This window comes from Theropithecus gelada, chromosome 19, assembly GCF_003255815.1.
Source record: "Theropithecus gelada isolate Dixy chromosome 19, Tgel_1.0, whole genome shotgun sequence".
Lineage (NCBI taxonomy): Eukaryota > Metazoa > Chordata > Mammalia > Primates > Cercopithecidae > Theropithecus > Theropithecus gelada.
This window is the reverse complement of record NC_037687.1, coordinates 8,511,113-8,523,556: the sequence shown is the minus strand read 5'-3', so window position 1 is coordinate 8,523,556 and position 12,444 is coordinate 8,511,113. Positions and strand designations below refer to the sequence as shown.

At 51.8% G+C, this 12,444-nt stretch overlaps 1 protein-coding gene across 2 annotated transcripts in view; it reads left to right on the top strand.

Annotated features, from left to right (window-relative positions):
• Positions 1-12,444, top strand: part of ADAMTS10 (ADAM metallopeptidase with thrombospondin type 1 motif 10) — a 32,356-nt gene that overhangs the window by 3,511 nt on the left and 16,401 nt on the right. For both annotated transcript variants that reach the window (XM_025368853.1, XM_025368854.1), the window contains 10 exons: positions 1,450-1,636; positions 1,901-2,247; positions 3,416-3,572; positions 6,421-6,638; positions 10,031-10,114; positions 10,222-10,367; positions 10,748-10,791; positions 10,921-11,026; positions 11,114-11,260; positions 11,430-11,571. In XM_025368853.1, the coding sequence (XP_025224638.1) occupies positions 1,549-1,636; positions 1,901-2,247; positions 3,416-3,572; positions 6,421-6,638; positions 10,031-10,114; positions 10,222-10,367; positions 10,748-10,791; positions 10,921-11,026; positions 11,114-11,260; positions 11,430-11,571 (1,479 nt within the window). In that variant the 5' untranslated portion in view covers positions 1,450-1,548. The remainder of the gene's footprint in view (positions 1-1,449; positions 1,637-1,900; positions 2,248-3,415; positions 3,573-6,420; positions 6,639-10,030; positions 10,115-10,221; positions 10,368-10,747; positions 10,792-10,920; positions 11,027-11,113; positions 11,261-11,429; positions 11,572-12,444) is intronic.

Genomic DNA, 12,444 nt, shown 5'->3' with positions numbered 1-12,444 from the left:
AGGCTAGCTTTAATCTGGCTTGAATGGTGCTACCCCTTTTGGAGAATCCAAAGACAGGGCCCGGGACAGTGGGTGCGTGGGTGGGAATATGAGAGGTTGGGGGAATGGAGTACTAGCCTTAGCTTTCATCTGGCTTGAAAATTCAAACTGACCACCCCAGCCTTCAAGTGCCTCTGATGCCAGCCTCCCCTTGCTCTCCTGCACCCACCCTGCCTGGGTGCATGCTAGGCTCTACCCCACCTCCAGGCCTTTGACCTTGCTGTTTCCCCTCCTGGTGCACTTTTTCCTGTCTCTTCACACCATTGATTTCTTGTGCTTTGAACCTCTGCTTCCCAGTCTCCCAATGGATACTTTCTAGAGAACATGTCACAATCTGAACCCTTCTCCATTCACTTGACTGTCATCTGTCACTCCTAAGAGATGGAACCCCACAGGGCTAGGGCAAGTAAGGGTTGCTATCCTCAGCATGCATGGCTGTTATGCCCCCATCCACCCTCCACCAGACACTATAACCCAATGAATGAACCCAGGTTCCACCTCTTTCTAGCAGTGTGACCCAGGGCAAACTTTATCACTCCTGAGTCTATTTTCTCATCTATAAAAAGATGAGTGATTGCGAGTATGATGCGAGGTCAGGAGTTCGAGACCAGCCTGGCCAACATGGTGAAACCCCATCTCTACTAAAAATACAAAAAAATTATCCGGGTGTGTTGGCGCGTGGCTGTAATCCCGGCTACTCAGGAGGCTGAGGCGGGAGAATCACATGAACCCAGGAGGCAGAGGTTGCAGTGAGCCAAGATTGCGCCATTGCACTCCAGCCTGGGCCACAGAGTGAGACTCCATCTCAAAAAAAAAGATGATCGTGACTTCTCAAGTTATTTTGGAAATGAAATGCAATGGTAGGCTGGGTGCAGTGGCTCATGCCTGTAATCCCAGTGTTTTGGGAGGCTGAGGTGGAAGGATCGCTTGAGGCCAGGAGTTCAAGATCAGCCTGGGCAACAAAGTGAGACCCCCGTCTCTCCAAAAAAACAAAAACATTAAGCAGGGGTGGTGGCATGCACCTGCAATCTCAGCTACTTGGGAGGCTGAGGCAGGAGGATTGTTTGAGCCCAGGAAGTGGAGGCTGCAGTGAGCTATGATCACACCACTGCACTCCATCCTAGGTGACAGAGTAATGCCCCGTCTCAAAAAAAACAGAAATGCAGTGGTGTGGAAACTAGGGCCAGTAGCTGGCACATAGGAGGTACTCCCAGCATCCCAGTCCCTGCCTGTCCTCTTGTAAGAATGTAGGAAGGATTGGAAGGGGAGGTGGGGAGAGGGGAGTGACTGAGTGAGAAAATGCATTCAGAATCTTCAGTCAGGTGAAAAGCTTTGGCCATGGTTGGCCTTGGCATTGGTTGTGCTGGACAGCGGGACCAGGCGCCCCCTTACCTGGCTCCCCCCTCCCAGGAGCCCGGTGATGCTGCGCAGGCTGTGAACAGGGGAGGCGGCACTGTGGGGGCTGCCGGCAGCCGGGGCTGGGGAGAGACATGTGGACACGTGGCCTCTATGGCTCCCGCCTGCCAGATCCTCCGCTGGGCCCTCGCCCTGGGGCTGGGCCTCATGTTCGAGGTCACGCACGCCTTCCGGTCTCAAGGTAGGGGAAGTCTGGTGGTGGCGGTGGGGAGGGAGCGAAAAATTTAAGAGACCAGTTGGGCTCCAACAGAAAGAGGTATCAGGGGGCTGGGATGGGGGTCAATGGGGGAAGGCCCTGGGGTCAATAGGCGGGAGCCTTGCAGCCAACTCCCTGGATTTCGGGGGTCAGTGAGGCCAGCATCACTTGCTCCAGCAGCCTAACAACTAGGACACAGGGGTCCACTAAAACCAGGGCCCACCCCAGGCCTCTGACCCTCACCCACAGATGAGTTCCTGTCCAGTCTGGAGAGCTATGAGATCGCCTTCCCCACCCGCGTGGACCACAACGGGGCACTGCTGGCCTTCTCGCCACCTCCTCCCCGGAGGCAGCGCCGGGGGACCGGGGCCACAGCCGAGTCCCGCCTCTTCTACAAGGTGGCCTCACCCAGCACCCACTTCCTGCTGAACCTGACCCGCAGCTCCCGTCTACTGGCAGGGCACGTCTCCGTGGAGTACTGGACACGGGAGGGCCTGGCCTGGCAGAGGGCCGCCCGGCCCCACTGCCTCTACGCTGGTCACCTGCAGGGCCAGGCTAGCAGCTCCCATGTGGCCATCAGCACCTGTGGAGGCCTGGTGAGCAGAGGATTCTGGAAAGTGGCAGGGGGCAGGGAATGCCTACTAGTTTGGAAGTTAAGAAAAACACTTCTACATAAAGATCAGAGAAGGAATGATAGCGGGACATTTTTAAAGTGTTTTGAGTGAATCAGTACTTTGGGGATGCAGCTAAAGCAGTACTTAGAGGAAAATGTATAGCCTTAGGTAAGGCCAAAAATTAATGAGCTGAACATCTATCTCAAAAAATTAGAGGCTGGGCACGGTGGCTTATGCCTGTAGTTCTAGCATTTTGGGAGGCTGAGGTGGGTGCATCCCTTGAGGTCAGGAGTTCAAGTTCAGCCTGGCCAACATGGTGAAACCCCATCTCTACTAAAACTACAAATAAAAATTAGCCAGGCATGGTGGTGTGCATATGTAATCCTAGCTACTCAGGAGGCTAAGGTGGGAGAATCGGTTGAACTCAGGAGGGGGAGGTCGCAGTGATCTGAGATCACACCACTGCACTGCAGCCTGGGCCTGTCTCTTTAAATATATAGTGTTTCTTTAAATATATATATATCTCTCTTACATATAGTTATATATATTATATATGCTTAAATATATATTTATATTTTATATATAATTATGTGTATGTGTATCTATACACATATATTCATAATATACACATACGCATATATATAATTAAAAAAACAAATTACAGGCTGAGCATAGTGGCTCATGCTTGTAATCTTAGCACTTTGGGAGGCCGAGGCAGGAGGATCATTTGAAGCCAGGAATTCGAGACCAGCCTGGGCAATATATGAAAAAATAAATCTCTATGAAAAATAAATTAAAGATTTAAAAAGTTAGCCAAACATGTTGGTGTGCTCCTATAGTCCCAGCTCCTTGGGAGGCTGAGGCAGGAGGATCGCTTGAGCCCTGGAAGTTGAGGATGCAGTGATCTACGATTGCACCACTGCACTCCAGTCTGGATGACAGATTGAGACCTTGTCTCCAAAAAAAGAAAAAAAAAAAAGAAAAAGAAAGAAATAGCATGGATACTAATTACCTATGCTAAAAAAAAAAAAATAGCAAAATAAACCTGATGAGATAAGAACGAAATCATAAAGACAGAGAGAAGGTCCCAGGGGTCCTAAGCTCCAGAACCTGATCCTGAGAACTTTCTGTCCCACTTCCCAAAACCCAGCACGGCCTGATTGTGGCAGACGAGGAAGAGTACCTGATTGAGCCCCTACACGGTGGGCCCAAGGGTTCTCGGGGCCCAGAGGAAAGTGGACCACATGTGGTGTACAAGCGTTCCTCTCTGCGTCACCCCCACCTGGACACGGCCTGTGGAGTGAGAGGTACATCGGTCTTTCTGGGGATGGGGAGAGGACTACATGGTAACTTTCCCTTGAGGCAGCAGTGTCTTTTTATCCAGAAAGTCAGCAGGCAGTTATGTGAGGGGAAGAATGGAGCTGCTGAGAAGGGGACACAGTGATATAATTACAGAATTGCGGCCAGGTGCAGTGGCTCACACCTATAATCCCAGCACTTTGGGAGGCCGAGGTGGGTGGATCACCTTGAGGTCAGGAGTTCGAGACCAGCTTGGCCAACATGAAGAAACCCCGTCTCTACTAAAAATACAAAAATTAGCCCGCCATGGTGGTAAGCACCTGTAGTCCCAGCTACTCGGAGGCTGAGGCTGGAGAATCGCTTGAACCCGGGAAGCAGAAGTTGTAGTGAGCCAAGATCATACCACTGCACTCCAAGCTGGGTGACAGCAAGACTCCCGTCTCAAAAAAAAATCAGGCCAGGCACGGTGGCTCACACCTGTAATCACAGCACTTTGGGAGGCCAAGGCGGGCAGATCACCTGAGGTCAGGAGATCGAGACCAGCCTGACCAACATGGCGAAACCCCATCTCTACTAAAAATACAAAATTAGCCAGGCATGGTGGCGCATGCCTGTCATCCCAGCTACTCGGGAGACTGAGGCAGGAGAATCACTTGAACCCGGGAGGCAGAGGTTGCAGCGAGTGGAGATTGTGCCGTTGCACCCCAGCCTGGGCATCAGAGCAAGACTCCATCTCAAAAAAAACAAAATCTAGGCAGTTCTATCCAGGGGACAGCAGAGACATATCCTCATACAGTGAACCAGTGGAGCTATGGAATAATCTTATCCCTGCTGTAGTCACCTGGCCCAGCAGTGAGTAAAACAGCCAGACAGGTGTTCAGGTATAAAACCATTCCTTCTCTAGGATTATCATCTGATCAGACAGTTAGACAGTGTGGTGATTATATCAGATACTCCAGCAGTTATACAGCCAAAAGGCCAGATTTATGATCAGACTGGTAGGAGGATGGTTGTACAATCAGGCATTTAGGAAATGAGAGAGAAGGAAAGCTATATACCAACAAAATATTTACCAGCACAGTCATACTGCCAGAAAACCAGGTCCGATCGGGCATGGTGGTTCACACCTGTAATTCTAGCACTTTGGGAGGCTGAGGCAGGGGGATCGCTTGAGCCCAGGAGTTTGACAACAGCGTGGGCAACAGAGGGAGACACCATCTCGACCAAAGATAGAAAAAGTAAGCCAGGTGTGGTGGTGGGCTCCTGTAGTCCCAGCTACTTGGGAGGCTGAGGCAGAAGAGTCCCTTGAGCCAGGTAGGTTGAGGCTCCAATGAGCCTTGAGCACACCACTGCCCTCCAGCATGGGCAACAGAGCAAGATCCTGTTTCAAAATATACATATAGAAAATCAGGGTCAGGCATGGTGGCTCACGCCTGTAATCCCAGCATTTTGAGAGGACGAGACGGGCAGATCACTTGAGGTCAGGAGATCGAGATCAGCCTGGCCAACATGGCGAAACCCCGTCTCTACTAAAAATACAAAAAAGTTAGCCAGGCATGGTGGCACATGCCTGTAATTCCAGCTACTTGGCAGGCTGAGGCAGGAGAATTGCTTGAACCCAGGAGGTGGAGGTTGTGGTGAGTTGAGGCTGCACCAATTGCACTTCAGCCTGGGCGACAAAGTGAGACTCCGTCTCAAAAAAGAAAATCGGATGAATGTTAGATGGAAAAGCAGAACAGTGTGATATTGAACGAAGTGTATAATCGATAGTCTTGTGAGTAGGATGCTGTGGTAGACATATAGCCACAGTCAGCTGTACAGACAGAAAAGGTGGATGACATACGATGTCACGGTTGGGTGGTCCACGAGACCATCTGGTTGTAGTACATCAGGCAGTATGATTGTTCTAACTGCAGTGCATTGCAGTTAGAACTCACTGATCTAATCGGGCAGTGCATTGATTGGAAAAGTTGCTCACCTAGAAGACAACATGTTGTCCAAGCACACAGTTCAGACAGCAAAATAGGCTGGTTCACACCATTCCATTCGGGCAGTGGAATTGTCAATGGATTGTACAATCATGCTGGTCATCATGGGACAGTGGTTCAACCAACCAGCTTAGCTCTGGGACAGTCATGCAAGTGTTCGGTTGGACATTTGGGCAGTGGGGCAGGCTGGTAGCTGAACAGCTTGGCATACAGGCAGTGGAACAGCATACAACCAACAGTGGGAGAAGTCAGGCTGTTATTCAACTCAACGGTTTGGCAGTGGGACAGTGACATCATGGTAGACTACAATATTCTCAGGTAGTAGGACATTGACAAAAAGAGATGGCACTGCCAACATGCCCTGTAGACAAACAATGAGGCAGCCGGGCACAGGGGCTCATACCTGTAATCCTAGCACTTTGGGAGACTGAGATGGGTGGATCACTTGAGGTCAGGAGTTCAAGACCAGCCTGGCCAACATGGTGAAATGCAGTCTCAATTAAAAATACAAATATTAGCCGGGCATAGTGGCACATGCCTGTGATCCCAGCTACTCGGGAGGCTGAGGCAGGAGAATCGCTTGAACCTGGGAGGCGGGGGTTGCAGTGAGCTGAGATCGTGCCACTGCACTCCAGCCTGGGTGAAAGAATGAGACTCTGTCTCAAAAAAAAACAAAGAATAAAAACGATGAGGTATTGGGCAGACAGACCATCACACAGGTCTTGGACAACAAGAGAAGGCAGCAGAATGACCAGAAAGTGTCTGTCGGGTAGAGAGGTAGCCAGATAGAGGTTGGACAAGACAGTTGTTGGGCAGCTTTGCATCCCACCAGCAGGGCAGGGCTTAATTGCTCTACTGGGTCCCCCAGATGAGAAACCTTGGAAAGGGCGGCCATGGTGGCTGCGGACCTTGAAGCCGCCGCCTGCCAGGCCCCTGGGGAATGAAACAGAGCGTGGCCAGCCAGGCTTGAAGCGATCTGTCAGCCGAGAGCGCTACGTGGAGACCCTGGTGGTGGCTGACAAGATGATGGTGGCCTATCACGGGCGTCGGGATGTGGAGCAGTACGTGCTGGCCATCATGAACATTGTAAGTGCCTTCCCCTCCCTGGGCACGCAGCCCTGAGGACCTGGAGCCAGCCTCTTGTGTTAGGCAAGGGGGTGGCTACCATCTCACCCCAATCCTTGACGTGGGGACAGGCTAGAAAGGAAGGTTGCATATGGCAATGAACGAGGAGAAAGAGCATAAGCACAGTGACTACATGCAGAGGTACCCTGGGGCAGAGGGAACCTGCCTGGGCTTAAATTTGCCACTTTTTAACTATCTGCCTTTGAGCAAGTGACTTCACCTCTCTGCCTTGGCTTACCTATCTGTAAAATGGGCATAATTGTGGTACCTACTTTATAAAGCTAAGGTAGATCCAGTGCATTGATAAAGTGTGTAGAACAGTTCTTGGCATGCAGTAGGTGGCATATAAGTGTTTGCTGTGTGTAAAAATACACATAGGCTGGGCACAGTGGCTCACGCCCAAGGTGAACAGATCACTTGAAGGCAGGAATTCAAGACCAGCCTGGCTAACATGGTGAAACCCTGTCTCTACTAAAAAATACAAAAAATTAGCCGGGTGTGGTGGCAGGCGCCAGTAATCCCAGCTACTCAGGAGGCTGAGGCAGGAGAATCGCTTGGACCCAGGAAGTGGAGGTTGTAGTGAGCCAAGATCATGCCACTGCACTCCAGCCTGGGTGACAGAGCAAGACTTCATCTCAAAAAAATAAAAAAGTAAACACACACCAGCCTGGGAAACATAGTGAAACCCCATCTCTACAAAACACTTAAAAATTAGTGGAGCGTGGTGGCACACACCTGTAGTCCCAGCTACTCAGGAAGCTGAGGCAGGAGGATCACTTGAGCCCAGGAGTTTGAGGCTGCAGTGGGTTATGATCCCTGTCATTCATAAATAAATAAATAAATCGCAGTAGGCTAGGCACGGTGGCTCACGCCTGTAATCCCAGCACTTTGGGAGGCCAAGGTGGGTGGATCACATGAGGTCAGGAGTTTGAGACCAGCCTGGCTAACATGGTGAAACCCCGTCTCTACTAAAAATACAAAAATTAGCTGAGTGTGGTGGTGGGCACCTGTAATCCCAGCTACTTTGGAGGCTGAGGCAGGAGAATCACTTGAACCCGGGAGGCGGAGGTTGCAGTGAGCCAAGATCGCACCATTGCCCTCCAGCCTGGGCAACAAGAGGGAAACTCCATCTCAAGATAGGTAGGTAGGTAGGTAGGTAGGTAGGTAGATAGATAGATAGATAGATAGATAGATAGATAGATAGATAGATAGATAGATAGATAGATAGATAGATAGTGATTGATAGATAGATAGTGATAGATAGATAGATAGATAGATAGATAGATAGATAGATAGATAGATAGATAGATAGATATAGATAGATAGACAGACAGACAGACAGATAGATCGACCACAGCTCGCAGGTACTTATTGAGGTTAGCAGTGCACACACAGGCACACATCCGTATTCATGCAGCATTCTTGCACAAGCACCTACTTATAAATTCCTACAGGGTGAGCTCCCCGACTCACATTCAGATATAGTTCATTTCCATCCTAGATCTCGGGCAAGATTCTCGACCTCTCTAGGCCTCAGTGTACTACTGTATCAAATGGAAATATAATGGTAGCTACCACGGAGAGTAAGGATTGGTGGGAGGGAAGCCAGGCAGGCTACTCGGCACATAGTAAGGGCTTGATGAATGGTGCTCTCGTTTCACTGAAGCAAAAGGGGAAACAAAAAGTTTAGCAGACAGGCAGAGGATCCAAAATGTTGTGTAGTGTCATCACTGATGGCACTCTATTGTGCCCGAGCCTGACCTCTCTCCCTAGGGCTTTCAGAATTTCCTGGGGGTTTTCTGCCAGGCACAGTGGCTCACGCCTGTAATCCCAGCACTTTGGGAGGCCAAGGCAGGCAAATCACCTAAGGTCAGGAGTTCGAGACCAGCCTGGCCAACATGGTGAAACCCCGCCTCTACTAAAAATACAAAAATTAGCTGGGCGTGGTGGTGTGCACCTGTAGTCCCACCTACTCTGGTGGCTGAGGCAGGAGAATTGCTTGAACCCGGGAGGTGGAGGTTTCAGTGAGCCAAGATTGTGCCACTGCACTCCAGCCCGGGTGATAGAGTGAGACTCTGTCTCAACAAAAAAAAAAAAAAAATTCCTGGGGATTTCCAGACAGGAAAATGATTGCCCCAGGGCTCCAATATCCCTGCAGCCCGGCCTCTGTCTTCTGTGCCCACTAATCCCTGGGGCTGCTTCCTCCTTTCCTCTGACCACTGTCTCCAGAGCCTCCTGCCCTCACAGTTTTACTTTCCTGCGGTGATGGGCAAATTGGTACCTTCAGATAGCTGTGGAATGAACCCAGACATGTATATCCCTCAGGTCGCCTCTGGGCAAAGATGCTTGAGGCAGTCAGCGGGGTAAGCAGGGGTTGGGGTCAAGTAGACAAGCTGAGCTTGGAGGAGTCTGAGAAATGTCCTGGTAAGCAATCCAGACTTGAGTCTCACTTCTGACACCTATCACCTGTGTCCTAACCTCTCTTTGCATGTCTCCTCATCTATAAATTGGGGATGATCATAGCACCTATTCTTGAAAAGACTGATGCATGGCTAGGCATGGTGGCTCACACCTGTAATCCCAGCACTGTGCCAGGCCAAGATAGGAGGCTCACTTCAGGTCAGGAGTTCGAGACCAGCCTGGCCAACTTGGTGAAACCCAGTCTCTACTAAACATACAAAAATTAGACGGGCATGGCTGGGCGTGGTGGCTCACACCTGTAATCCCAGCTATTCAGGAGGCTGAGGCAAGAGAATCACTTGAACCTGGGAGGCAGAGGTTGCAGTGAGCTGAGATCACGCCATTGCATTCCACCCTGGACAAAAAGAGCAAAACTCTGTCTCAAAAAAAAAAAAAAAAATTAAGTGGGCATAGTGGTGTGCCCCTGTAGTCCTAGCTACTTGGGAGGCTGAAGCAGTAGAATTATTTGAACCTGGGAGGCAGATGTTACAGTGAGCTGAGATGGCGCCACAGCACTCCAGCCTGGGCAACAGAGCGAGACTCCATCCCAAAAAACAACAGCAATGACAACAAATAGTAACAACAACAAATAGTACCTATTCATGAAAAGACTGATGCATGGCCGGGCGTGGTGGCTCACCCCTGTAATCCTGGTCCTATGGGAGGCCAGGCAGAGGATCACTTGAGGTCAGGAGTTCAAGACCAGCCTGAGCAACATACAAAGACCCCCCATCTGTAACAACAACAACAAAAAAACCCAATAGCAGGTTTAGCCTAAGACCCAACACACAGTAGGTGCCTGATGAAAGCAAGCTGTTATCATTGTTTTTGCTTTTCATTTTCTACCCTGGGCTCCTCTTAAGACTCGGTCTCTCTTGTTTCTTGGAGGTCAGGTTGCCAAACTTTTCCAGGACTCGAGTCTGGGAAGCACCGTTAACATCCTTGTAACTCGCCTCATCCTGCTCACGGAGGACCAGGTGCGGGGGGCTGCCTCCCCTTCCCCTTCCCCTTCCCCTTCACACCAGCAGGTCTTGCCGTCCCCTGGGTGGTGGGCGCCCACGTACTTCCCTCTGTCCATCCCCAGCCCACTCTGGAGATCACCCACCATGCCGGGAAGTCCCTGGACAGCTTTTGTAAGTGGCAGAAATCCATCGTGAACCACAGCGGCCATGGTAATGCCATTCCAGAGAACGGTGTGGCTAACCATGACACAGCAGTGCTCATCACACGGTGAGGGGACAGGAGAGGTCTAGGACTGGGGCTGAGAAAACAGGTGGTCCAGGGAACCGTGAGAGTCCAGAGATCACTTCTGCTGGGGTCGGGAGGAGGAGGGAAGCTTGGGCCACCCATGAGGGGGTCGGGGATGGGGAGGGGCTGCTTAAGAATAATGAGTAAGGGAGGTTTGGGGCTGTTTGGGCACTGATGCCCTCATTCACTCATTCTGTCACTCATGCACACGTGCATTCATGGTCAGTCACTCCTGTATGCGGCTTCGGGTGAGAGGCAGATGGCGCCTCCAAGGCAGGACTCAACCCCCAGAGTTGGGCATGGTGGCATCAGCAGGGCTTAGGGAGACAGCCCAGCCCCTTCACTGCCCCCTTCTTTTACAGCTATGACATCTGCATCTACAAGAACAAACCCTGCGGCACACTAGGTATCCGAGCCCCGTAGGTTTCAGGCGTCTATGAAGGCAGTGGGCTGGGGTGAGACCTGGCAGGTGGATGGGGCCAGCCAGCACCATCCTGAGCCTCCCAGTCCCATCCCCACATGCCCATCTTCCCAGGCCTGGCCCCAGTGGGTGGAATGTGTGAGCGCGAGAGAAGTTGCAGCGTCAATGAGGACATTGGCCTGGCCACGGCGTTCACCATTGCCCACGAGATCGGGCACACGTGAGGCCGGGGCACACAGGAGGGGGAGGACGGGAGGAGCTGGGCGGGTCCCTCGGCGCCCGGCAGAGCCGACACCCCTTTCCCTAGATTCGGCATGAACCATGACGGCGTGGGAAACAGCTGTGGGGCCCGTGGTCAGGACCCAGCCAAGCTCATGGCTGCCCACATTACCATGAAGACCAACCCATTCGTGTGGTCATCCTGCAGCCGTGACTACATCACCAGCTTTCTAGAGTGAGGATGCACCTGCGTGTCCCTCAGAGTGGGTCACACCCATGGTGGGGCAGGGTGCATGGGAGACGATAGAAATCAGGGCTGCTCCCTGGGACCCCCATCCAGCCGGGGCTCCTGAGCTCTTGACTTGTAGCCACCTAGCATGACAGTTGCTTTTCTCTCGAGGCAGCTCGGGCCTGGGGCTCTGCCTGAACAACCGGCCCCCGAGACAGGACTTTGTGTACCCGACAGTGGCACCGGGCCAAGCCTACGATGCAGATGAGCAATGCCGCTTCCAGCATGGAGTCAAATCGCGTCAGTGTAAATACGGGGTAGAGAGAGCCTTCCTGCTTTCCTTCCTGGGAGGGGAGGGGGCCGCTGGGGGCGGGGGAGGGAACCCTACCAGGGCACCCACCTGGGAAGTGGGGGGGTGGGAGAGCCGGGAAGGGGGATGGGGTGAGCCCCCATGGGGATCTGGGAGGACAGAGGTGCATGGAGTGTGCAAACTATCCTAAGCAATCAGACAGTGCTTGGGAACAAAAATGGGATCCCCTGCTTCTCCAGACCCCTGATTTGAGGGGAGGGTTGGGCTGAGGGGCCACCTTCTCTGTCTGGTACATCAGACCACCTGTGGGCTACAGCAGGATCAAAGTCTCAAGACCTCTCATGGGGCAGTTTTTAACTAAACATCCAGTCCTGATGGAAATAATTTCCCTGGGGATGAGCTATCTTCCCTACTTGGCAAAGAACTAGACAGAACCTTCCAGGGACTCCCTGTCTGGAGGAGCTCTGAGCCTCCTGAGCTCTCCCCCACTCTTTCCCGAGGTTTAGACTCCCAAAGCCCTATTCGTGCATAGAGAAAGGAGTTGGGGGTAGGGGGTTCCACTCCCAGCTCCTCCCAGGAAGCTGGAGACCTACTGGCTTCCTGCTTCAGCCACCAGCATTCAGCCGCGGTCTGCTCCTCCTCTGCCCACCTGCCTCGATTCCCTAAATGCACCCCTAAGCTCCTCAGAGTCTCAGCCCTAGTTCTTCACACCCTCACAACTCAAAGGATCAGAGCTTTTGTGATGCCGTGTTCACGCAAAGCAGAGGGCAAGCAGCTGCCAAATTGCCCTCCCTCCATTCCACTGCAGGACAGAGACAAACCCTGGAAACATTTCTTTTTTTTTTTCTTTTTTTTTTTTTTTTTTTTTGAGGGGGCTTCT